Source organism: Cucurbita maxima, unplaced genomic scaffold, assembly GCF_002738345.1.
Source record: "Cucurbita maxima cultivar Rimu unplaced genomic scaffold, Cmax_1.0 Cma_Scf00036, whole genome shotgun sequence".
Classification (NCBI taxonomy): Eukaryota; Viridiplantae; Streptophyta; class Magnoliopsida; order Cucurbitales; family Cucurbitaceae; genus Cucurbita; species Cucurbita maxima.
Window position 1 is genome coordinate 2,102,177 of NW_019272052.1, and position 25,485 is coordinate 2,127,661.

The 25,485-nt window shown below is 34.9% G+C and overlaps 4 protein-coding genes across 8 annotated transcripts; all 4 read right to left on the reverse strand.

Moving 5' to 3' along the window:
• Positions 1–668: 668 nt before the first annotated feature.
• On the reverse strand, positions 669–4,317 carry LOC111468385. Of its 3 annotated transcripts, none has more exons than XM_023113580.1 (5): positions 4,072–4,317; positions 2,561–3,882; positions 2,345–2,477; positions 2,172–2,256; positions 669–1,132 (listed from the first exon to the last, which is right to left on the reverse strand). In XM_023113580.1, the coding sequence occupies exons 2-5, from the start codon at positions 3,820–3,822 to the stop codon at positions 930–932; spliced, it is 1,683 nt and encodes a 560-aa protein (XP_022969348.1). In that variant the 5' UTR covers positions 3,823–3,882; positions 4,072–4,317; the 3' UTR covers positions 669–929. The 3 variants fall into 3 exon arrangements, with proteins under 3 accessions (XP_022969348.1, XP_022969349.1, XP_022969347.1); XM_023113581.1 differs by having other exon boundaries at positions 2,561–3,861; positions 4,072–4,308; XM_023113579.1 differs by having other exon boundaries at positions 2,561–3,931; positions 4,072–4,308.
• Positions 4,318–10,624: 6,307 nt separating this feature from the next.
• LOC111468386 (protein BASIC PENTACYSTEINE4-like) lies at positions 10,625–14,092 on the reverse strand. Of its 3 annotated transcripts, none has more exons than XM_023113585.1 (5): positions 13,924–14,092; positions 13,670–13,738; positions 12,042–12,195; positions 11,636–11,961; positions 10,625–11,568 (listed from the first exon to the last, which is right to left on the reverse strand). In XM_023113585.1, exons 3-5 carry the CDS (start codon positions 12,108–12,110, stop codon positions 11,019–11,021), a joined length of 945 nt encoding a protein of 314 aa, XP_022969353.1. In that variant the 5' UTR covers positions 12,111–12,195; positions 13,670–13,738; positions 13,924–14,092; the 3' UTR covers positions 10,625–11,018. The 3 variants fall into 3 exon arrangements, with proteins under 3 accessions (XP_022969353.1, XP_022969352.1, XP_022969351.1); XM_023113584.1 differs by having other exon boundaries at positions 12,042–12,200; XM_023113583.1 differs by having other exon boundaries at positions 12,042–12,200; positions 13,670–14,092.
• A 2,709-nt stretch (positions 14,093–16,801) lies between these two features.
• Positions 16,802–18,262, reverse strand: LOC111468387 (protein BASIC PENTACYSTEINE4-like). The gene is made up of 2 exons (XM_023113586.1): positions 18,101–18,262; positions 16,802–18,020 (listed from the first exon to the last, which is right to left on the reverse strand). Exons 1-2 carry the CDS (start codon positions 18,167–18,169, stop codon positions 17,145–17,147), a joined length of 945 nt encoding a protein of 314 aa, XP_022969354.1. The 5' UTR covers positions 18,170–18,262; the 3' UTR covers positions 16,802–17,144.
• Positions 18,263–20,271: 2,009 nt separating this feature from the next.
• On the reverse strand, positions 20,272–23,601 carry LOC111468433 (NADP-dependent D-sorbitol-6-phosphate dehydrogenase-like). The gene is made up of 6 exons (XM_023113650.1): positions 23,388–23,601; positions 22,713–22,807; positions 22,394–22,511; positions 22,160–22,292; positions 20,977–21,196; positions 20,272–20,686 (listed from the first exon to the last, which is right to left on the reverse strand). The coding sequence occupies exons 1-6, from the start codon at positions 23,518–23,520 to the stop codon at positions 20,456–20,458; spliced, it is 930 nt and encodes a 309-aa protein (XP_022969418.1). The 5' UTR covers positions 23,521–23,601; the 3' UTR covers positions 20,272–20,455.
• Between the last annotated feature and the right edge of the window lie 1,884 nt (positions 23,602–25,485).

A 25,485-nucleotide genomic window follows, 5' to 3' on the forward strand; every position in this document is an offset into this window, starting at 1 on the left:
AATTTTGAAAGCACGTCTACTAAAGAGAGGTTTCTACACCCTTATAAGAAATGTTTTGTTCCACTTTTCAACCGACGTGGGATCTCACAATTCACATCTCTTAGGAGTCCAACATCCTTGCAGTCACATTGCCTGGTGTCAGGCTGATACAATTTGTAACAACCCAAATCCACCGCTAGCAGTTGTTGTCTGTTTTGGCCCGTTATGTATCGTGTTTTTAAAACGCATCTACTAGGGTGAGGTTTTCACACTTATAAGGAATGTTTTGTTCCATCTCCAACCGATGTGAGATCTCAAATACAATCTCCTAGTCATCTAATACGAGTATACAACAACTACTTAGTACAATTATGTAAAATCCACCTTTATAGCCACCATGATAATTAAGCAATCACACATTAAATATTAGCCATCTAATCAATCATTAAGATCATGCCAGACATACTGAAAAAAAATGATATGATAATGTGACTAAATATAAATGGCAAAAGAATAAGATACATTACCAACCAAATGGGATGCTCAAATAGTGGGAACCAAGCTCTATTTGTTGGTGGAATCATTGAATAGGCTCCAAGAACCTGCAACAATTTGAAATGCCTAATCACCTGTAAAATGATTAGAAATCAAATCAAATAGAATGATTTAGATTGTTAAGGGATCACTACTTGACAGAAGGAAAGAAAGGGAATTCCCATTCTAAAATATCATATAAAGTAATTAATCATGAGTACACTTCTCTTTTGGGTAACAAGATTCGCCTAGACTCACTAAACAATTGAAAATAAAGCATAAAAATTATAAGTGTGTGATTTACACAACTTTAGAAAGACTGTGTTGGGGTGGATATGTGACAAATCCAAATAATATGAAGCTAACTTATAATAATGAATACTTCTATGAATGAACCAGAAACAAACTAATAATTATTATTGGTTGGACTCTGGTTTTGTGGTTGCACTGCCATTCTGCTGCATATGCTGTTGGTGCTGCTGCTGAAGCTGAAGCTGGAGTCCATGGTGATTCATAGATGATTGAGACATTACCCCGTTTGAGGGATGAGATTGCGCGTTTATATCGGTTGTAGCGAGCTTCAATCGCTGAACCTCCCCAGTTAACGCTTCATTTAGAGCTGCCACATTTGATAACAATTTCATTGAAAAGAAATGCAGAAGAGGAAGAACTCATGTCAAGCAAATTCAGAAAGGTTTTCCATTTAGCACAAAAAGAAGGAAAAGGGTAATTATCAGAAAGGCTTATATCAACTGCAATACAAAGCAACGAAGATGATTGTTCTAAAACTTATTCTTCGTTCCAAGAAGACTTCACTATCATTTGACGAAATAAGGATCAAGTAAAAGCCCTCACCAAAAGCAAGCTATAGATTACCATATAAAATAAGAGTGAGAGGCCATTGTCTTCGGTTAGAAATGTAACAGTCCAAGCCCACCGCTAACAGATATTGTCCTCTTTAAACTTTCCCTTTCGAGCTTCCTCTCAAGGTTTTAAAACGCGTTTGTTACGGAAAGGTTTTCACGCCCTTATAAGGAATGTTTCGTTCCCCTCTCCAACCGACGTGGGATCTCACAGAGCTAGTATAATAAGCTAAAAACAAATTTCCAGAATTGCTAAGCAAAAGGGCATAATACATTTCGCTCCCCTCTCCAACCGACGTGGGATCTCACAGACGCGTCTACTTGGGAATCTGCCTCGAGTGTTGATGTACGATGAAAGAAGAGAAAGTGGCCTAGTAGTTAGCCTAGCCATGACCTACAGAGCGTCTATGGTCCGCTGACGTGTACCAGTTTACCAGTAATCTAATGATAAAAATTGAAAACTCTACAAGCCACGATGATGGGTAAAACAACAAGTAACATTCCATTATAATGTACTAAAGAGAGGTATGAACTTGTATTGTATTGACAATGATACTGTCTGAAAACTGAGCCATGCCAGTCAGAAGGATTCATGGTTCAATACTGAAAAAAAAAACACTAAAAGATATGGTTTCCAAAGCATTAATCTGACAAATACTAAAAATATACAGAGAGTAATGTAGCAGAAATATTAGGCTAACATAATAAAAGTTAATTCATGATTCAATGCTATGGAAGAAAAACCTTTCCAATCAAGTATTAAAGGAACATAACTAAGAGAAAAGGAATCAATACCATCCCGTAATTGTGCTTGCTGTTCCATGGCTTGGAGACGAAACTTCAGCTCATTATTCTGATTTGTAAGTCCAACTGAGTCTCGCTAAATACGAAATAGTCACAGTAAAACTCGAAAATTTAGGCACAGAAAATGGAGATAGAAAATAGTTGTCACAGCTCAAAATCTCTACCTGTAGAAGTGTGAGTTGGGCAGACAGCGTGGTAGCTTCTGTCTGTAGAGTCTGAACCTTGTGTTCCAACTCAGATATATACCGCATTTTACGTTCTTTCGATCGAGCAGCAGATTGACGGTTGGCCAAGATCCTGAAGTAAACCCATAACTCAAGATTAGCAATCACTGGATGAAGTCATTTTAGTAAATTAGTTGCAAACATGATTTACAATACCTCTTAGCACGCTTGGGATCGGATAGTGCAATCTCAGCAAGTTTGTCGTTCGCCATAATTTTCTTCAGTTCGGCCCCACTGAACTCACCATTACCAAACTCCAAACTGAATGGAGATGAATTACCATCAACTAAGTTGTTTGAAGAAAGATGCCCCGGACGAACACCAGGTGGTGTGGGAGGCATTTTGGGTGACTCATCACCAAACTGCAGCTTCCCCATGAAACTATCCATGGAGACACTTCGATAATGTCTGGTCGTTGGAGCAATATCGCCCCCTGCAGTTCGTTTGATCCCTTCCCTCTTTTCAGCAGAGGAATTCAATCCAGGCATTTGAGCGCTATCCCCACTTTCATTTACACTGCTTTCTGCTTCATTATCACTGCTCTCACCCCCATTTGTCTTTGTTCCACTACCTCTACTATCCAAATCCTCCCGTTTCTCATGACCATTCTTGTCGTTGGCCCCAGAGGAGTTGAACAAATCAATATTATCCAAATTCATATAAGCAGAGAATAAATCATCCACAGTGTCCCCTTCGGGCTTCCTTTCACCCATTCCTTCCAAATTGTTATCAATGCCTTTCTCCAAACTAGGCTCTCTTTTAACAAACTGGCTACCCGGCTTAAATATGCCCACATTCTCTTTACTATTTGTTGATCGCTCCAATCTACCTGAGCCACTTAAAGGGATAAGAGGAGATGACTGAATCATCGAAGATAATCCAAATGGAATATCACTATTGGACCGCCTATGTGCTTTACGAGGGGGTAAAGCATCTCCCATCTGCGAAGAATTGGCCCTCATATAAGGTGAGGGAGGCAACAAAGAATGTGAACTAGCATCCCTGTCCTCCATTGATGTATCTGCAGAAACCTGATCTGAATTCGATGTAGATGGGGAGTCCCGAAATGGAGAGGGGCTTAAAGGCGGCAAAGAATCGAAAGAGAAGAAAGAAGGCTGAGATAACGATCGTGAATGAGTAGGAACAGAGCTATAACTGTGCTGGTTCATCGGACGCGACACCGGGATCTGAGAATACGGAGAGATTGGTGGGATCTGCGGTGGTATCCCAATTCTTCGATTATTATCTCCAAGAAAATTCGACTGAAAATGCTGTGGACGGCCTTGTGAGCAGTTCATTTGAGAAATTTTAAGCTGATCCATAGAGAAATTATGCTTCACAGAAGAGGAGGAAGATGTTCCAAACGAACATTGAAGATTTCGAAAGCTATCAGTATGAACATCTTCAGTATCACCCATTTCGCCCCAAACACTTACGTAACTCTGATCGGAAGTAACCTAGACCACCAATTCCCACAGCTATGCAAATTGAATTCCAATCATAAACACAAACAATCAACCATTCAATCTGCCATACATTAAACAAAGAAAACTTCACGAACTGAACCTAAAAAATCAATGAAACAACGTAAAAGCTACAAAACGTTCAAAAATAAAGCGAATGACTCCTCATTGACGATAATGAACACTTCATAGCTTTAGTAATACCTCCTAACCAGCAGCAAGAAACTCAACAATGGCGTCCACGAAAGCCAACGACGTTCAAACGAACAGCTAGGCTTCAGTCCAAATGCCACAACATTTCTAGAAGATGAAGCATTTCCGGTCAAAAACCAGCGCGTGAGCTTTAAACTAATTTCCCGGCGGGAATCCCGAGATAACGCCGGCGATTTCTCTCTCTTAACACTCACAATAACGATGACGACTCCTCCTGGTACACCGATTTTCATGACGCGTACGCGTGAATTTAATAAGAATTTGCATTTCACCCGAATTTGCATTTTCCTTTCATTTCAATTTCATTCCGACCGCATTTCGGCCTTTTTTTTTATTATTTTTTTATATCCCAAATTTCAATTAAATTATTTTGGGATTAAATTCTATAAGATTACATGTCGGGATAAGGTTCTAAAAATTTTCAATTTCTTAAACAAAAAAATAAATTAATTAATTAAGATTATAACCTTTTTCCTCCAAATATTTAATTTCTTCTCCTTTTTTTTTTATCTTTCCACGTTGGAATTTCTATTTAGAAGGAATAAAAATAAAATATAAATGGCAAAATTGGAAAATTCATTATTAAAAGAAAAATACTTGAATATTACTATTATTATTATGATGATGATTATTATTATTATTAATATTATTATTATGTAGGGGAAATAGTTTTGGGTTTTTACCATGGTGAATTAAAATTTACCTTTTAATTTACTTTTTTAACCGAGCTCTTTCGTTTTAACCGCTAAATATACGACATCCGAATAAAGAAAGTGTATATAAATGAACCAAAATTATATCCGAACGAGATCGATCCAGATGACTAAGAAAAAATTTTAAAAAAATTTACTTAATATACCAATAAGGTGCATCTTTTTTATCGGTGACTTAGTCGCAACAATTTTATGGTTAAGTTTGTTCTGAGCAATTAATTTTTCTAAAAAAAAACGTTTATGAGAATATTTTTCACTCTTACACGCGGAAAATAATTAAAATGTATTACCTATAAATTAATTTGTAAAATTTAAATTATTTATAATTAAATTAGTTTCATTAATTTTCAATCGCTATTTAAATTAAATTTTATTTCTTTTTAAAATAAAACAAAACCCATTGGAGAAAATATTGCTTGCACGATTAACAAAGAGGAATTTGATTCTTTATTTTAAAATAGTAATTAAAAAAAAGTTAAAATTATATTATCTAGAAAAATAAATAAATATTTTTTTTTATTTATAAAATAATATATAGGATAAGGTTTTTGGGTTGTGGGCAACCGTTATTTGCTCTTTATTATTATTATTTAATACACGTTTTACAAGAAGCCCTTTAGTTGACTTTTATTTCCTGATTAGTGCCGCTGATTCCTATTTTCTTAAACCATTAATTCAATTTTATATATTTTTTACATTTTAAATTGTTTTCTTAATATTTATTTGATTTTTTTTATTGTAAATATGTTATTTTTAATTTTTTACATTTTAAATTGTTTTCTTAATATTTATTTGATTTTTTTTATTGTAAATATGTTATTTTTAATTTTTTACAATGGCATTTTTAGGATATTATTAGTATTATTATTTTGAATTCAATAATACGTGAATCTGGGTTTAACCGTCCAACCCTAAGCCCACTGTTAGAAAAAGTCCAAAGAGAATAATATTTATTATCGGTAGACTTGAGCGGTTACAAATGGTATTAGAGTCAAACACGGGACAATGTGCTAGCGAGAAGACTAAAGTCCGAGAGGAGGTGGACACTAGGCGGTGTGTCAGCGAGGACACTGGGTTCCAGAGAGGGTGGATTGTAAAATCTTACCTCGGTTGAAAAGAATAACAAAGCATTTTTTATAAGAGTGTGGAAAACTCTCTCTAACAGACTGCGTTTTAAAAACCTTGAGAGAAATATCTAAAGGAAAAACTCAAATATGACAATATCGACTAGTGGTAGACTTGAACTGTTACACTGTGAATACTCGAATCTTTGACATTTTCGTCGATGATATATATTTAAATAAAAATATATAATTAGAAGACATTGGTTTTTATTTATTTATTATTATTATTAATCTTAAAATAACCGAAAAAATATATAAAATTGAGATATTTTTAGTTTAAGATAAATATAGGCACACGTTGTATGTGTTTGGTAGAACCAACTTAATGCATATTATATGGTGCCTCCACCCTCCAACATAACCACGTAACTTAATCATATTTGAATTATACATTGTATTATATTATATTATATAGTTTTTTATTTTTTTATAAATGTCATTCCGTGTTTTTACCTAACAAATAGATAAATCGTTTTCAATTGACCGTATAAAATCAAAATTTTGTAAAATTAGAGATGTACGTGAGGTGTCACAATCGCACTCTTACAGTAGATGAACATTAAACAAGTCAGCCATAAGAAATTCGGACATCACGGATAACGTCGACGTATGCTCGAATCTCGAGTCACGTTTGTAATGTTTTAATAACACGAGCGATGAAATACGTCAAAATAAATTTTAAGGAACGTAATGTTATAAGCCAAGAGTGATTAGGCAACAACAAGGACCTTGATAGCATATAACCCGGATAGAAAGAAGTGACAACTACTCATTTCTCTCTATACTAAATTTCGGGGCGATTTAACTCTGGCGCATGTAGACATGATTTTGGTGAACGGTTGTACACGCCAGTAAAAGTGGGCATGCGACCATGGACAACGTGTCGTGTACCAACAAATTTCAAAATTTCAAAATTATTTTTAGAATCTCGAAAGTTAAATGTTTTATTTTTTTTTTTTGTATCTATTTTATGTCAGTTTCCCAATTATTTCCATTATTTAATTGCGTCATAAATCTAAATTAAATGTGAAATATGTAAATATTATTTTTTAAATTAATATAAAATATATATTATTAGTCAAGTTATTTTTCAATTTTAAAATTTTATAAATCTAAATAAATTAATATAAAATNTCCATTATTTAATTGCGTCATAAATCTAAATTAAATGTGAAATATGTAAATATTATTTTTTAAATTAATATAAAATATATATTATTAGTCAAGTTATTTTTCAATTTTAAAATTTTATAAATCTAAATTTACATGGTAAAAAAATATTAGGAGTATGACCTATTTTAATAAATATTAAAATCTACATTAAAATTTCAATAAATTAAATAAATAAATAAATAAAATTGGTGTAAGATGAATAAATGAGGGAATAATTAGAGTATTTATATATTAAAAAAAAAGTTAAATTGATTCTTTTTCAACCCGAGATAACTTAAAAAAAGGAGAATGATATGGTTACATTAAGTAGTCTGTCTGACATACCCACATGAGTCATTCTAACATGTTTTATCCTCAGGATCACTTTTATTCGAATATAGTATTAGTTCATTCATGTACTTCTTCTTTTAGTCGAGTGTCAAATGTCCACTGATTTTGGNTCAATAAATTAAATAAATAAATAAATAAAATTGGTGTAAGATGAATAAATGAGGGAATAATTAGAGTATTTATATATTAAAAAAAAAGTTAAATTGATTCTTTTTCAACCCGAGATAACTTAAAAAAAGGAGAATGATATGGTTACATTAAGTAGTTAAATTGATTCTTTTTCAACCCGAGATAACTTAAAAAAAGGAGAATGATATGGTTACATTAAGTAGTTTGTCTGACATACCCACATGAGTCATTCTAACATGTTTTATCCTCAGGATCACTTTTATTCGAATATAGTATTAGTTCATTCATGTACTTCTTCTTTTAGTCGAGTGTCAAATGTCCACTGATTTTGGCTTTGGTTCATCCTCGAACCACAATTTATTGGGTGAGAAACTGCTCTGATATCACTTTAACAACCCATGCCTAAGATTCGAATCAGGATCCAAAACCCATATTCGACACCTGATGGCCCCGACATTCCCTTGTGACATGGCTATGTTACTTATTCTTTACAGACCAATACGAGTCATTCCAACATATTTTACCTGAATTCACATGGATGAAAAATTATAGAGATCACTTAAGGTAGAATTGCTCAAAGAAGCATGTTTAACTATGAAGTTTCTATGATCGGGTTATCGAAAAATAAGGTATATATATTCAATTATTTAAAAGAAATAAATTAATTTTTTTAGTAATTAAAAGAGTCAAATGTCAACCATATGGACCGCTCAACGTTAATAGAAATTGTGATTTGAAAAAGGAAAAAGAATAACGAATTATTTTTTCTGAAAAAAGAATAAAGAAAAAAAAGCATAGGGTACGCGATGCTCACCACGTGGGAAGAAATGCACCGTCGATTTCACTGTCACGTGGGACCGAACCTAAGAAGAGCACGTGTTGATAGATACACGTGGCGAGATATGAGTGGTGCTAAGGAGGAAAAATGGGAAACGCTTTATTTTATTTTATTTATTTATTTATTTATTAATTTTTTTTTTTTTTGCAAGAAAAAGGGAAGAAAAAATATTTTGAGAAGAGCTTATCCACTCTCATTGAAGTCATTGTCTTGAGGCTCAATAAAGGCTAATGGGCCATCATTAGTTATAAGAGAGGGCCCATTAATGTTTGACAATGAATGTCCTTTTTCGTCATTTCACAATAATGAATAGAATCCCGCTCGTTAATCGTCGTTTAGACGGGAAATAAAAGAGAGAGTGAGGAGAAATTTCTTTTCATTAACCGAATGAAACTGAAGACGAGGAATGGAAGAAGAGAGAGTGGGGAGAAATTTCTTTTGGTTAACTGAACAAAACAAGAGACCGGGATTGCATTCCTCTCTCCATCCTGTCCTCGACCTGACCTGACCCGAAGCCCCACACCCACCTATATCCCACTTTTATATATGAAAACTGATACACAAAACTCGATCTCCCAAAAACAAATGATTTTTTTTTAGAGGGAGAAATTAAATAATATTATATAAATGAATTCATTAAAAAGAACATTTAATAACATTTGAAATATCAACATCCAATTAATTTAAAAGATCTCATCTCGTTGAAAATCCTCATTTAAATTTGGTAGGGAGACAAGAAATAATGTCAATGAGATTCAAACATCTTAAAATGTGTGTGGACTCTGTCCGTTGCTCTGATACCATGTTAATGTTAGGAATCACGATTCTCCATAATGGTATGATATTGTCCACTTTGAGCATAAGCTCTCGTGGCTTTGCTTTGGGCTTCCCCGAAAGACCTCATACCAATAGAGATAGTATTCCTTGATTATAAATTCGGGATCATTCCCTGTATGTGAGACTTTCATCCAACACGAATTTCTCAAGTTTCTAGAAAGTAGAAGAAAATGGTTAGTCAAACATTTTTAAAATGATGTGTGTTTGAAGGGTGATTTATACCCAATTTTCTCAAAGTTGATTATATATGAGACAAATTAGAGGGGGAAGAATTGGTTGAATATAAAAGGGCAAAAATGGGCGCCAATCATGGCTATGGCTTGTGGACAATTTCTCTAATTAAATAATAATAATAATATTTAATTAAAAAAAAAAAGCAAATTTCTTTTATTAACTATTGATCCACGGAGGAATTTAGGGGAAATTCCGCAGTTTATGGCTTCCAAGCTTGCATGATTTATTGTCTCATCCCTTGATCCTTTTCATTACTAGTAGATATTGTCCGATTTGACTCGTAGAAATTTAAGTTGGTGTATTAATGTAACAGCCTAAATTCACCGCTCGTAGATATTGTCCATTTTGATCCATTACGTATTGTCGTCAGTCTTACGATTTTAAAACTCGTGAAAAATATTAGGGAGAGGTTTCTACACTAATGTTTTGTTATCCTTTCCAACCAACAATGGGATCTAACAATTTAGTCCCTTGTAGGCCCAAGTACGCTACCATTTGTAATAGCTTAAACTCACTGCTTGTAAAAATTGTATACTTTGACCCGTTGCATATTATTGTTAGCTTCACGTTCTTAAAACACGTCTACTAGAGAGAGGTTTCGACACCCATATAAAGAATATTTTGTTCCCCTCTCAAACCAATGTTGGATCTGTAACTGATATTCTTTAATTGTATATTGTGTTTAAACCTTGTTTAAAAATTCGAGTGTATTTGAAATTATATTTAAACTCGAATGTTCTTGTGATTTGTAATATAGTTTATGCATCTAAGGAAATAAATTTTTGTGAGGCCTACACAATATTTGGTTTTTTTTATGATTTCCATTTAGTTTTTAAGTTTTGAATTTAGATTGAAAATTTAAAATCCCCTTTTTAAGGTTGGACTTTAAGCCAAATTCAAGTTAAACTTAGGCAATTTTGAGCCATAAAACGTTCGAAACCAGATTAGAGTGAATAACTAGAATGTTGAGATCTAACGTTGGACGAAAATGGTTGAGAAAGAACGCCAATGACATGTTTAAGAGTGATTATGAAATGGTTATCGAATCAGACCTTAGCACTTGAGCCACCGCTATCACTTCAACGTCCACTCTTTCCCCGAGGCTCGATCCATCAAGTCGGTTTTCGATGCGAAGGTTATGACAAATTAGCATATGGGACCTCGAATTCAAATAATCAAATAAACTCAGCTGCATTCTCATCATTCCAGATCCATTTTTCGATTCATTCTTATGGCCATACTCTACAAGCATTCCCCAATCTAAGGTGGTCCATTCAGGTTCAGTCTTAATCACAATGGCGTATGCAAACAAAAGGGAAGAGCTCTACCTCGTGTAGAATCTCACTTCGGTCGAGCCATGTTATCTACCGAAACATTCGACCCAATATGAGACAACCCCGAGGACCCCTGCAAAATACAAACAAAAGGGAAGAGCTCTACCTCCTGTCGAATCACTTCAGTCGAGCCATGCTATTTACCAAAACATTCGACTGCAATTGAGACAACCTTGAGGACCCCTGCAAAATGTTCTCTACTCCTTTTGAAGTTACTACCTAGCTACTACCTGATTGTTATGTAGCGATTTGTACCGTGTCGTGCCCAGTGGTCCTTAAGATCCACCGGTACCGAGAGATCGTGACCTGCTGCAGCTAGACGACTAAGCAGCTTTGTGAAAACACTTCCACTCATTTTCCGCCCACCCATTCGGACATGGCGTTTATTCGGCATATGTGGGAGCGGATACATGGACATATGGGTGGTACAACACGATGATTGCCAACCTCCATTCCCCCATTTGTAGCACTGCCTTGCAAGTCCAGTACACGAGCAAATTGGTGCTGGCATAGAAGAGTCATCGAAACTAACCAGGTTCAAACCAACATCCTGACCATCCCAGTCCGTTCTGTATTTCGTGCCATCGGTAGCAGCCTGTCTATTCAAATCTTCGCCAACTTTCTTCCTCGGCAGCTTCGATGTCTTTGATGAAACTGCCTTGTTATCCGTTGTTGTTCGGTTTCCCTGTCGAGACTTAACAGCTTCAGAAGCTATAACTGTAATTGGAAAGGCATCAGTTATATGCACGTCTTTTGTACCATAGGGAGTTTCAGACATGCTTGGCATATGATTAGATAAATGGTGCAATCGCTTCGTTTTGCGTTGGATCCCATTGTTCAGACATGCTTGGCATATGATTAGATAAATGGTGCAATCGCTTCGTTTTGCGTTGGATCCCATTGCCAAGAGGAAAGTTTGAAGCGTTGTCACGAATTTCAAGCGCTGCAAGGGCATTGTCCCGTTCCATTAATGCCGAATCACGCTGTGCAATCGCCTCATCACGCTGTTGGAGAGCCTCGTCGCGTGCAGCCAATGCACCTTTCTTCTCAGATAGTGCTAAATTTCGCTCCCGAATAGCAGCATCTCTCTCGGCTATAATAGACATGATCTTCTTATTCATGACCAAGGCGTTCGGTTCCTTTACATGATGAGGGGGCGCCATATGCCACTGCATACATCGTTTCCAATTCATTCGATTTTAGAAAGAACATCTTAATTGAATGCATTAAAAATAAACAGGCAAATTACCGGCGAGGGGCTCCCTCTGAAGTAGTCTAACTTGTGCCTCCCATTTTCATGATGCCGGCCATCATCCATAGTCTCAGAAAATAAGGACACCAAGGTGAATGGATTCAGAATGCTCCAAATGCTTTCACCATCAACTAATCTTTCTCATAATCATCTATGCTGATTTAACATAAATTCATCATATCAGCACAAATCAGACAACAGAAGATCGAAACTAAGTGAAATGAAACCTCAACAGCTAAGAACGAGTAGTAATTCGACGTCACAAGCATTTTCTTTTACAGGTAAAGTCACAAACATTTTAAAGAAAAATTAAACCTATACTAATAATGTAACAGCCCAAGCCCACCGCTAGCAGATATTATCCGCTTTGGCCTATTACGTATCGCCGTTAGCCTCACGGTTTTAAAACGTGTATGATAGAAAGAGGTTTCCACACCCTTATAATGAATGCTTTGTTCCCCTCTCCAACCGAGGTGGGATCTAACAATCCACCCCCTTGGGGCCCAGCGTCCTTGCTAGCCACTACCCAGTGTCTGGCTCTGATACCAATTGTAACAGCCCAAGCTCACCGCTAGTAGATATTGTCTGCTTTGACCCGTTACGTATCGCTGGCAATCTCACGGTTATAAAACGCGCCTGCTAGGGAGAGGTTTCCGCACCTTTATAAGGAATGTTTCATTCCCCTCTCCAACAGATATGGGATCTCACAATCCACCCCATTGGGGGCCCAGCGTCCTTGCTAGCACACTGCCCGATGTCTGACTCTGATACCATTTGTAACAACCCAAGCCCACCACTAGCAAATATTGTCTGCTTTGGCCCGTTACGTATCGCCGTCAGTCTCATGGTTTTAAAACGCATATGCTAGGGAGAGGTTTCCACACCCTTATAAGGAATGCTTTGTTCCCCTCTCCAACCGATGTGGGGATCTGACAGATAAACCCAGACTAAAGGGAGACTATTGTTTGGACAATGTGCAGACACATGATAAAACTACTGTAAACTCATAAAGAAGATCGGACTCGTCCCAACACCACGATGAATTCATTAAGCTACATCAACTGAAATAATTAAAACTGATACTCTCTTTACATTGAAAATTTTAGGATCATATGTTTTGGATAACAGGAAGTTACAACATGCTCACATCTGGCATTCCATGGGGGCTCAATTTAAACATTTCAGCGCAAAGAGAGAAACAAAAGCCTACAATGGCATGGTTTTCCAAACAAGGAACAAAAATTAAAATATGAAATATGAGAAGAACATTCAATTATATCTTTACAAATACATATATAACGATACGTACAAACAATTTCATCAGAGCTCTGAGCATAAGACTTACAACACAAGCTAAACTGAAAATAGTGTCATACGTTACTCACTCAGCTTCTACTTAAAAATCCACAAAAAAAATAATAAATCTAGCGTATAGAGTAATGAAATTGACACTAACACTCGCAGATCAATATTTATCACCATTTGCTTCGCAGTAAACTTACAAAGACAGCAAAATTTACATCAAACAAGTCATACGAATCCTAATGAGTAACGAAATGTCGTTAAACAACAGTACGAAATGTTCAAAACGGAAGTTTGTTCAAAGGAAAAAAGAGAAACCGTACCGGAATCAAACAGCAGAGGAAGCAGCTCAATCTCCTCCTAAGGGACAGAGAGCGAAGAAAACCTAACAGCTGAAAGAAAAAAAATGAAGTAACGGAATCAACGGGAGAAAACCAGGCACATAAACCAGAAATGAATGTGCATAAGGTAGGAGTGACAGAAGGCTAGGGTTTTGGAGGAGAAACTTGAAAACGGAGAAAAACAATTGAGCAGGAGAGGAATCAGGAAAGTGGAAATAGAAGAACGGAATACTTACAGATGCAATGGCGAGTGGAAATGGAGAAGAAAATCTCGATCGGACGGCGATTTGCAGAATGAAGAAGAAATTGCTGTTCTTGTGATTGACACAGTCGGAGAAGAGAGAACAGTAAGGGAAGGGGTGAAGGAATGGTGGGTGGCTTCGTTCTAATCCGCCTTCAAACGGCGTCGTTTTACAAATTAATCCTTTTTTAACTGAAAAATCTAAAACGCGCCTTTTCTTTGACGTTTTAAAGTTCGTTTTTAAAATGGTCCAAAACTAATATAAAAATTTATGGTAAATTAATAAAATACCCATAAAATTTAACATTATCTTAAAAAAAAAAAAATACTTTTATAATTAATTTTAAATGAAAATTGTTAATATTGGTTCTTAAAAATATCTTAAAATTTTTAATATATTTAAAAAATATTCTTAAAATTTTTAAAGTTTCATTAACATCCTCCAATTTTAAAAAAATACGCTTTTATTCACTGTATTTAAAAAATACTATAAAATTTTAAAGAAGTAGTTTTATCACTTTTTACTTATATAAAAAAGTAAAAAAAATTTATAACCATTCATATATGGACAAAAATCATCTATCTACTCCTCATAGATTAGCTCGAAGGATTAGTGCCCGACTAGTCGAAAATCAAAGTTTATCAAAAGCTTGATCTAAAATTATTGAAAAATTAGCCTTTTATGATTACATCGGGAGTAATCTCGCAAAAAGGTGGATTATTCAGAGCAGGTTCCAATAGACAATGGGGATGGAATAGAGGTTGGATAGTTACTTTTTGTCCGCCACCGTATACCGATCTTTTTTGAAACATTTCCAGTTATTTTAGTAGTTGACGATGGAATTATTAGAGCTGATGTCAAAGTCGACGATGGAATTGTTAGAGCTGATGTCAAACTTTTTAATGTGACTGTTCAAATTTCATAAGATAGTACACTAAATGTATTTGAAGTTTTTTTTTTTTTTTTTTTTTTTTTTTTTTTTTTTTTTTTTTTTTTTNACACAAAACTCGATCTCCCAAAAACAAATGATTTTTTTTTAGAGGGAGAAATTAAATAATATTATATAAATGAATTCATTAAAAAGAACATTTAATAACATTTGAAATATCAACATCCAATTAATTTCGTTGAAAATCCTCATTTAAATTTGGTAAGGAGACAAGAAATAATGTCAATGAGATTCAAACATCTTAAAATGTGCGTGGGCTCTGTCCGTTGCTCTGATACCATGTTAATGTTAGGAATCACGACTCTCCACAATGATATGATATTGTCCACTTTGAGCATAAACTCTCGTGGCTTTGCTTTGGGATTCCCTGAAAGACCTCATACCAATGGAGATAGTATTCCTTGATTATAAATCCGGGATCATTCTCGGTGTGTGAGACTTTCATCCAACACGAATTTCTCCAAGTTTCTAGAAAGTAGGAAGAAAATGGTTAGTCAAACATTTTTAAAATGATGTGTGTTTGAAGGGTGATTTATAACCCAATTTTCTCAAAGTTGATTATATATGAGACAAATTAGAGGGGGAAGAATTTGTTGAATATAAAAGGGCAAAAATGGGCGCCAATCATGGCTATGGCTTGTGGACAATTTCTCTAATTAAATAATAATAATAATATTTAATTAAAAAAAAAAAGCAAATTTCTTTTATTAACTATTGATCCACGGAGGAATTTAGGGGAAATTCCGCAGTTTATGGCTTCCAAGCTTGCATGATTTATTGTCTCATCCCTTACCGTGATTCTTCTCATTACTAGCAGATATTGTCCGATTTGACTCGTAGAAATTTAAGTTGGTGTATTAATGTAACAGCCTAAATTCACCGCTAGTAGATATTGTCCATTTTGGCCCGTTACGTATTGTCGTCAGTCTTACGATTTTAAAACTCGTGAAAAATATTAGGGAGAGGTTTCTACACTCTACAAGGAATGTTTTGTTCTCCTTTCCAACCAACAATGGGATCTAACAATTTAGTCCCTTGTAGGCCCAACTACACTACCATTTGTAACAGCTTAAATTCACCGCTTGTAAAAATTGTATACTTTGACCCGTTGCATATTATTGTTAGCTTCACGGTCTTAAAACACGTCTACTAGAGAGGTTTCGACACCGTTTATGCTACCATTTGTAACAGCTTAAACTCACCGCTTGTAAAAATTGTATACTTTGACCCGTTGCATATTATTGTTAGCTTCACGGTCTTAAAACACGTCTGCTAGAGAGAGGTTTCGACACCGTTTCTACACCCATATAAAGAATATTTTGTTCCCCTCTCAAACTATATTGTGTTTAAACCTTGTTTAAAAATACGAGAGTGTATTTGAAATTATATTTAAACTCGAATGTTCTTGTGATTTGTCATTTGTAATATAGTTTATGCATCTAATTTGTAATTTGTAATATAGTTTATACATCTAAGGAAATAAATTTTTGTGAGGCCTACACAATATTTGGTTTTTTTTTATGATTTCCATTTAGTTTTTAAGTTTTGAATTTAGATTGAAAATTAAAAATCCCCTTTTTAAGGTTGGACTTTAAGCCAAATTCAAGTTAAACTTTGGCAATTTTGAGCCATAAAACGTTGGAAACCAGATTAGAGTGAATAACTAGAATGTTGAGATCTAACGTTGGACGAAAATGGTTGAGAAAGAACGCCAATGACATGTTTAAGAGTGATTTTGAAATGGTTATCGAATCAGACCTTAACACTTTAGACACTGCTATCACTTCAACGTCTACTTTTTCCCCGAGGCTCGATCCATCAAGTCGGTTTTCGATGTGAAGGTTATGACAAATTAGCATAGGGGACCTCGAATTCAAATAATCAAATAAACTCAGCTGCATTCTCATCATTCCAGATCCATTTTTCGATTCATTCTTATGGTCATACTCTACAAGCATTCCCCAATCTAAGGTGGTCCATTCAGGTTCAGTCTTAATCACAATGGCGTATGCAAACAAAAGGGAAGAGCTCTACCTCGTGTAGAATCTCACTTCGGTCGAGCCATGTTATCTACCGAAACATTCGACCCAATATGAGACAACCCCGAGGACCCCTGCAAAATACAAACAAAAGGGAAGAGCTCTACCTCCTGTCGAATCACTTCAGTCGAGCCATGCTATTTACCAAAACATTCGGCTGCAATTGAGACAACCTTGAGGACCCCTGCAAAATGTTCTCTACTCCTCTTGAAGTTACTACCTAGCTACTACCTGATTGTTATGTAGCGATTTGTACCGTGTCGTGCCCAGTGGTCCTTAAGATCCACCGGTACTGAGAGATCGTGACCTGCTGCAGCTAGACGACTAAGCAGCTTTGTGAAAACACTTCCACTCATTTTCCGCCCACCCATTCGGACATGGCGTTTATTCGGCATATGTGGAAGCGGATACATGGACATATGGGTGGTACAACACGATGATTGCCAACCTCCATTCCCCCATTTGTAGCACTGCCTTGCAAGTCCAGTACACGAGCAAATTGGTGCTGGCATAGAAGAGTCATCGAAACTAACCAGGTTCAAACCGACATCCTGACCATCCCAGTCCGTTCTGTATTTCGTGCCATCGGTAGCAGCCTGTCTATTCAAATCTTCGCCAACTTTCTTCCTCGGCAGCTTCGATGTCTTTGATGAAACTGCCTTGTTATCCGTTGTTGTTCGGTTTCCCTGTCGAGACTTAACAGCTTCAGAAGCTATAACTGTAATTGGAAAGGCATCAGTTATATGCACGTCTTTTGTACCATAGGGAGTTTCAGACATGCTTGGCATATGATTAGATAAATGGTGCAATCGCTTCGTTTTGCGTTGGATCCCATTGCCAAGAGGAAAGTTTGAAGCGTTGTCACGAATTTCAAGCGCTGCAAGGGCATTGTCCCGTTCCATTAATGCCGAATCACGCTGTGCAATCGCCTCATCACGCTGTTGGAGAGCCTCGTCGCGTGCAGCCAATGCACCTTTCTTCTCAGATAGTGCTAAATTTCGCTCCCGAATAGCAGCATCTCTCTCGGCTATAATAGACATGATCTTCTTATTCATGACCAAGGCGTTCGGTTCCTTTACATGATGAGGGGGCGCCATATGCCACTGCATACATCGTTTCCAATTCATTCGATTTTAGAAAGAACATCTTAATTGAATGCATTAAAAATAAACAGGCAAATTACCGGCGAGGGGCTCCCTCTGAAGTAGTCTAACTTGTGCCTCCCATTTTCATGATGCCGGCCATCATCCATAGTCTCAGAAAATAAGGACACCAAGGTGAATGGATTCAGAATGCTCCAAATGCTTTCACCATCAACTAATCTTTCTCATAATCATCTATGCTGATTTAACATAAATTCATCATATCAGCACAAATCAGACAACAGAAGATCGAAACTAAGTGAAATGAAACCTCAACAGCTAAGAACGAGTAGTAATTCGACGTCACAAGCATTTTCTTTTACAGGTAAAGTCACAAACATTTTAAAGAAAAATTAAACCTATACTAATAATGTAACAGCCCAAGCCCACCGCTAGCAGATATTATCCGCTTTGGCCTATTACGTATCGCCGTTAGCCTCACGGTTTTAAAACGTGTATGATAGAAAGAGGTTTCCACACCCTTATAATGAATGCTTTGTTCCCCTCTCCAACCGAGGTGGGATCTAACAATCCACCCCCTTGGGGCCCAGCGTCCTTGCTAGCCACTACCCAGTGTCTGGCTCTGATACCAATTGTAACAGCCCAAGCTCACCGCTAGTAGATATTGTCTGCTTTGACCCGTTACGTATCGCTGGCAATCTCACGGTTATAAAACGCGCCTGCTAGGGAGAGGTTTCCGCACCTTTATAAGGAATGTTTCATTCCCCTCTCCAACAGATATGGGATCTCACAATCCACCCCATTGGGGGCCCAGCGTCCTTGCTAGCACACTGCCCGATGTCTGACTCTGATACCATTTGTAACAACCCAAGCCCACCACTAGCAAATATTGTCTGCTTTGGCCCGTTACGTATCGCCGTCAGTCTCATGGTTTTAAAACGCATATGCTAGGGAGAGGTTTCCACACCCTTATAAGGAATGCTTTGTTCCCCTCTCCAACCGATGTGGGGATCTGACAGATAAACCCAGACTAAAGGGAGACTATTGTTTGGACAATGTGCAGACACATGATAAAACTACTGTAAACTCATAAAGAAGATCGGACTCGTCCCAACACCACGATGAATTCATTAAGCTACATCAACTGAAATAATTAAAACTGATACTCTCTTTACATTGAAAATTTTAGGATCATATGTTTTGGATAACAGGAAGTTACAACATGCTCACATCTGGCATTCCATGGGGGCTCAATTTAAACATTTCAGCGCAAAGAGAGAAACAAAAGCCTACAATGGCATGGTTTTCCAAACAAGGAACAAAAATTAAAATATGAAATATNTATCTTAAAATTTTTAATATATTTAAAAAATATTCTTAAAATTTTTAAAGTTTCATTAATATCCTCCAATTTTAAAAAAATACGTTTTTATTCCCTGTATTTAAAAAATACTATAAAATTTTAAAGGAGTAGTTTTATCACTTTTTACTTATATAAAAAAGTAAAAAAAATTTATAACCATTCATATATGGACAAAAATCATATATCTACTCATAGATTAGCTGGAAGGGTTAGTGCCGGACTAGTCGAAAATCAAAGTTTATCAAAAGTTTGATCTAAAATTATTGAAAAATTAGCCTTGTATGATTACATTGGGAGTAATCCTGCAAAAAGGTGGATTATTCAGAGCAGGTTCCAATAGACAATGGGGATGGAATAGAGGTTGGATAGTTAGGACACCCTGTTTTTAGAGATAAAGAAGGGCGTGAACTTTTTGTCCGCCACCGTATACCGATCTTTTTTGAAACATTTCCAGTTGTTTTAGTAGTCGACGATGGAATTGTTAGAGCTGATGTCAAACTTTTTAATGTGATTGTTCAAATTTCATAAGATAGTACACTAAATGTATTTGAAGTTTTTTTTTTTTTTTTTTTTTTTTTTTTTTTTTTTTTTTTTTTTTTTNTGTTTTTACCCATTTAGAAAACTATTTCCACTCTTTTTTAAAATAAAATATTAACAGAGTATTTTTAGATTTTTTTTTTTTAATTTAAGAGTATTTTTAAAAATTTTGAAAATTTAGAAATATTTTTTTAAAAAAGGTGTAAAGTTCCAAGTGTATTTTTATTAATTTAGTCAAAATTTTATCATAAATTATATTATTCTGATTAGTTTTAAACTTATCTAAGTCTTTTTAATAATTAAAGTTGAATATGGCAAGCAAAAAACAACCATTGAAAAGGAGAGAAGGGGAAGAAAACTGTTTAATTTGTTCAATCTTTGATAAGAAACTGCTTTAGGAACTACAACAAAAAAGATGAAACAGTTCAAAAGTTTGGCCTTGGGACATCACTTATCCATTTCAACAACAAATGCTACGTAGTAAATTTAAGAACACTGATAAAGCAAGGGTTATTTATGCAGGTTGTACGACTACCTAAGCATATAAATCGATGCCCCAGAACTTTGCGGGTTGGTTCGTTCGATATTTCCTATCGATTCCATTGATTAGATCCATGTCCTCTATTGCAAGCTCAAAATCAAATACCTGGAAATTCTCTTTCAATCTCTCAGGTTTTGACGTCTTCGGAATCACGACGGTGTTCCTTTGGATTCCCCACCTGAGGGCAATTTGAGCAGCAGTCTTCCCATGTTTCTTGGCGAGACCCTGTCACAAAAGAGGGTCCCATGTTAAAAATCACGACTCTCCACAATAGTATGATATTGTCCACTTTGAACATACGGCTTTGTTTTGGGCTTCCCCAAATGGCCTCATACCAATGGAGATGTATTCCTTACTTATAAACCCATGATTATTCCCTAAATTAACCAACGTGAGCCTCCCTCCCAACAATACTCGAACACACCCAGATAAGAATTGTGTGGAAATTTGAATATTGAAACTGCGAAGTATTGATCTCAGTTGCTCATGAAAGAAGGGAAGAGCAGCTAGCTTACTTGAAGAACTGGATCTTCCAGACAAGAAACTGTACCAAACCATTCATGGTTAGCAGCAGCACCCCCTAGAGGAGTATGAGCCGTGACACAAATCCCATGTTTCTGGCAAAATTTGACAAGAGATTCTCGTTGAAAATAAGGATGTGTTTCAATTTGGTTCACAGCAGGCTTCACTTTCGAATACGCTAAACAGTCTCTGGTTAAAAAGATGTCGTAATTGCTGCACGGAATCGTTCCATCACAAAATAATGTTCAAATGCAGCAAAATTGATCAGCAAGAAATCTTAAAGCAAGCAAGCAATATTGAATAATGTTCAAATCCAGCAAAATTCATCATAAATCTTAAAGCAAGCAATATTGGGTCGAGTTGAGGTGTTCTTTTATGAGAATAGTGTTCTTCGAAAACTACATATGTTATCAGGATTTCAATCAAAGTTAGGTGTTCTTTTATGAGAATAGTGTTCTTCGAAAACTACATATGTTATCAGGATTTCAATCAAAGTTTTTGATAATCAAGCAAAGAATCTTATTGTTTAGTTCTGATATTCAAAAGTGTCTCAGATACAGGTAGAATATACCTTTGAAAATCAATATTTACTTGATAAATGTTTCTAAATTTGGTAAGTTACCAAAATGAAAACAATCCTTTGAAAATCAATATTTACTTGATAAATGTTTCTAAATTTGGTAAGTTACCAAAATGAAAACAATCAACACTAAAAAAGTTACCAAAATAAAGTAAATTGAATTTAAATTAAGAAAAAACAGTGCACAAAAGCATGTATAATGCGACGAGTAAGAAAAAATGCATGTATATTGTTCAGACGTATCGACTTTAAGGTTTGTGTCTACTTAATCTCTGAATTTTCTAATTTTTTTAAAATTCACCGACCTACTTTACACGACATTGAAAGTTTAAGGTTCCATTAGACAAAATTCAAATCTATGTCTAATAGATCAAATCATTTGTTTTCAAATTTTTCGTAGATTTATTAGACACAAAATTTGAAGTTTAGAAACCTTCTAGACACAATAATGGAAGTTTCGGGACCAACCTGAAATTTCACGGACTAAATTGTAAAGAGACCAACATGTAATCAAAAGTAGTTACAATACCTGATGCCAATGCTACGAACTAAGCCATGTAAAGAGACCAACATGTAATCAAAAGTAGTTACAATACCTGATGCCAATGCTACGAACTAAGCCATTGGAAACAAGATCTTCCATGGCATGCCAAGTAGTCTCTAAGGATATGGTCGTATCAATGTCCAAAACCCCATCTTCAGCCAATTCACTGCTAGTATTGCCGACTCCTTCATAAATTAGAAATGGAAAAAGGGGGAAAGGTAAAGAAACAGAAAAGGAAAATGAGAAATATTTGATGAACAGCCATGAGAAAGGGGCGATATGGTACCGGTATGCTTTACGGCAACCGGGAAGTGCACCAGGTACAGATCCAAGTAGTCTAGTTGAAGCTTCTTTAAGCTGTCATTGCAAGCCCCAAGAACATGTCCATGGTCTGAATTCCAGAGCTGCCATTGTCAAAACCCAACATCAGTGATTTAAACTTGACTTTCAGAAGCAGTTTTGAAGTGTTTTTAAAATTTTCAATTGGCTAAAAGCATTTATGATCCTTCAAAATCATGCCAAGCTCATCCTAAGGCTCCTAACTGTTTGAACTTCAAGCAAGAAGGATTCAGATGTAGACAATAAGAATTCTGAATCAAACTCACCTTTGTGGTGATGAAGAGTTCTTCCCTCTTGACAAGTCCGCTCTTAAAAGCTTCTGCTAGAGCCTCGCCAACTTCAGCTTCATTTTTGTAATCAGCTGCAAGAAAACAACATCCATTACAAAACTAAGCCACTCAAGTTTTCCGCAGTCAAGACATTAACGCTTTAAAGCGGTTGTATGTTTGATATCAATTCTGTGACTAATTACTTCTGTTTTAAAAAAGTAAAACAAACATTAATTCCTAAATTTAAAACTTACCAAATCCTTAAACCAAACGATTAAACTTGAAGTTTGAATATGTAAAGATTAGAAAGAAGCTGCATAATCCACTGGATTTTTCGAAATCTTCTGATATCAATAATGGACACAAATCATGGTTAATCGTCTGAAAAGTAGTCCTAGATCAGGTCTCAAGGAGAAGGCGTCAAACATTTTTGTACACAATCATGCATGCTATTATTTCTACACATCAAACTCAAGAAAATCGATGAAAATCCGATAAAGAAAAAAATTGCGAGATCCTCCATGATTTCGTCCCGATTTCTAGGTTCTACTCGAGGAAAATCAAAACAAGTCTAGTCTCATCGAAGACAAAATGATAATGTCAGCAAGAGAAATTACAGAGAAGAAATAGAAGCAAGAGAAACTGAAGAACAAATCGATTAAAGGACGGTACCGGCGCAGTCGAAATGGCGATAACCAATCTTAATAGCGTTGATAATCAGATCTCTGACTAGGTGCTTCTCCATGCGCCAAACTCCCAGCCCCATCACCGGCATCTGGAAGCCATTGTTGAGAGTTATCGCCATTTTTGATCGGAGCTTTTCAATCAATTCAACTGGCTCTGCTTAGATAGCTGCTAAGCTTTTGCCTCTGAGTTCGTGATTTTAAGTTCACGAAGATTTTATTTTTATTTTTATTATTTTCTTGTTTCTGCCGCCGACTTCCTTTATCCACACCAAACGACGTCGTGTGAGAAGCCGTGTAATCATTGATTGATAGTCCTATTAAACTGTTTTTTTTTTTTTTTTTAACGATTAAAATAATAATTATATATAAAAAATAAGACTATCAAACCGTTGAAATTCTCAAATTTCTATTTAATTTAGTGAAAAAATGAGTAAATTTCTAAAATTTTAATTAAAACAAATTTGCATTCTAAAAATATTGCATAATATTTAAAATTAAATGTATTATACGTGTTTTCCTTTTTTTTAAAAAAAAAAAAATTAGATTATAAAGGTTCTTTTTACTAANTTTAGAAAAAAAAAGAAAAATTGTTAGTGAAATTTGACTAAGAATTCAGGTTAATTCAATAGAGATGAGATAAAAAGTTGTGAAAATGTGAAAAAAAAATACTAACTTAAAAATAAAAAAATAAAATAATTATTAAAATTGCATCTTGATTTTTTAAAATTAATTAAAAAATGTAACAAAAATTGATATTTTACCTCTATTATTGTAAATTGAAGTATAAAAACAAAATTGTTATTTTTAAAATTATATAATTTTTATATATATATTTTTTAAATTTATTAGAAGCACTTTACAGTCTTGTTACATTTTTTTTTTTTTTTTTTTTGTATTTATGAATATTTTCTTTTAAAATGAATGAAATCTTAATTATTTGGTAAGAGTGTTTTTATCCTACAAAAATTATTTTTGAGTTTTTTTTTATTTGAAGGGATCCAGTTGAGTTCTTACGCTATTATTTTTGAGTTTTTTTTTATTTGAAGGGATCCAGTTGAGTTCTTACGCTTTCATGTCTACTAACTCATCCCATTATTACAGAGATAAACCTAATCCATAATATGAAATAAAATATCAACTAAACCGATCACAAGAATACCAGTTATAGTATCTATTATCCAAAGAGGAATCCTTCCGATAGCTTCTTGGCCATTTGTACCAGTTCCCTCCCTTGTAAATATAAAATAAAATAAAAAACAGTTAATAATTAGATACTCACAAATTTGTTGGGCAAGTTTATGTCCGATATAAATTCTCTCATACATTCCCTACTCACAAAACTATGATAAAATTGAGGATGCATGTAAAAAATATGGGTCTTCGTATGAGTTGATGACCTCAACAACCCGACTATTCGTTCCAAACAATAAGGGTTGTGTTGAGTTGAATTAAATTTTTTAAATATAAAATTTAGTTTGATTTTTTTTTTTCTCAAACAAAAAAGTATTCACAACTCAAGTTAACGAAGCGTAACAGTCATAACCTCTTCGGTGGCGTTACCGTCGTTTTGAGTGCTTCAAATACATAGTCTCCATAGCTTTGTCGTGACGGCTGCCGATATCCTCCGAGTAGTAAAATACAAGCCTGAGTGTTCGAGACTCTCAAACTATAATGACTAACGCCATGGCAACTAAATGTGATAATTTCAAGAAATGGGATTTTATAATTAAATTTTATAAGATTTTTTTAAATATATACCCATTTTAATTTTAATAATTTACAGAATGAGAAATAAGATTGAGATCGAAAGTATGTTCTCATTAATATTTATAAACTTTAAATAAGATTGAGATCGAAGGTATATTCTCATTAATGTTTATAAGCTTTAAAGAGAATATAAGCTAGCAACTAATACGTACAAATAAGAAAAATATAAACTAATTAAATATTAAAAATAAAATAAAATAATAAATAAATAATATTAAAATATAATATCTACCCTAAATAATATATTTTCCAAATATTATATTTCAATATATTAAAAAAATCTAAATATAATAATATATCTAATCATATTTTATAAT

Excerpts from the sequence above, each read along its gene's own strand:
- LOC111468385 (XM_023113580.1), bottom strand. The coding sequence starts at position 3,822 with ATGGGTGATACTGAAGATGTTCATACTGATAGCTTTCGAAATCTTCAA. Across the intron at positions 2,478-2,560 it reads GATCCCAAGCGTGCTAAGAG|GATCTTGGCCAACCGTCAAT; the intron begins GTATTGTAAATC and ends GGTTTACTTCAG. Across the intron at positions 1,133-2,171 it reads GCAAGCACAATTACGGGATG|CTCTAAATGAAGCGTTAACT; the intron begins GTATTGATTCCT and ends CAAATGTGGCAG.
- LOC111468386 (XM_023113585.1), bottom strand. The coding sequence starts at position 12,110 with ATGGATGATGGCCGGCATCATGAAAATGGGAGGCACAAGTTAGACTAC. Across the intron at positions 11,962-12,041 it reads TCAGAGGGAGCCCCTCGCCG|TGGCATATGGCGCCCCCTCA; the intron begins GTAATTTGCCTG and ends CGATGTATGCAG. Across the intron at positions 11,569-11,635 it reads TCTAATCATATGCCAAGCAT|GTCTGAAACTCCCTATGGTA; the intron begins GTCTGAACAATG and ends TATGCCAAGCAT.
- LOC111468387 (XM_023113586.1), bottom strand. The coding sequence starts at position 18,169 with ATGGATGATGGCCGGCATCATGAAAATGGGAGGCACAAGTTAGACTAC. Across the intron at positions 18,021-18,100 it reads TCAGAGGGAGCCCCTCGCCG|TGGCATATGGCGCCCCCTCA; the intron begins GTAATTTGCCTG and ends CGATGTATGCAG.
- LOC111468433 (XM_023113650.1), bottom strand. The coding sequence starts at position 23,520 with ATGGCGATAACTCTCAACAATGGCTTCCAGATGCCGGTGATGGGGCTG. Across the intron at positions 22,808-23,387 it reads TCGCCATTTCGACTGCGCCG|CTGATTACAAAAATGAAGCT; the intron begins GTACCGTCCTTT and ends GTTTTCTTGCAG. Across the intron at positions 20,687-20,976 it reads TGGAAGATCCAGTTCTTCAA|GGTCTCGCCAAGAAACATGG; the intron begins GTAAGCTAGCTG and ends CTTTTGTGACAG.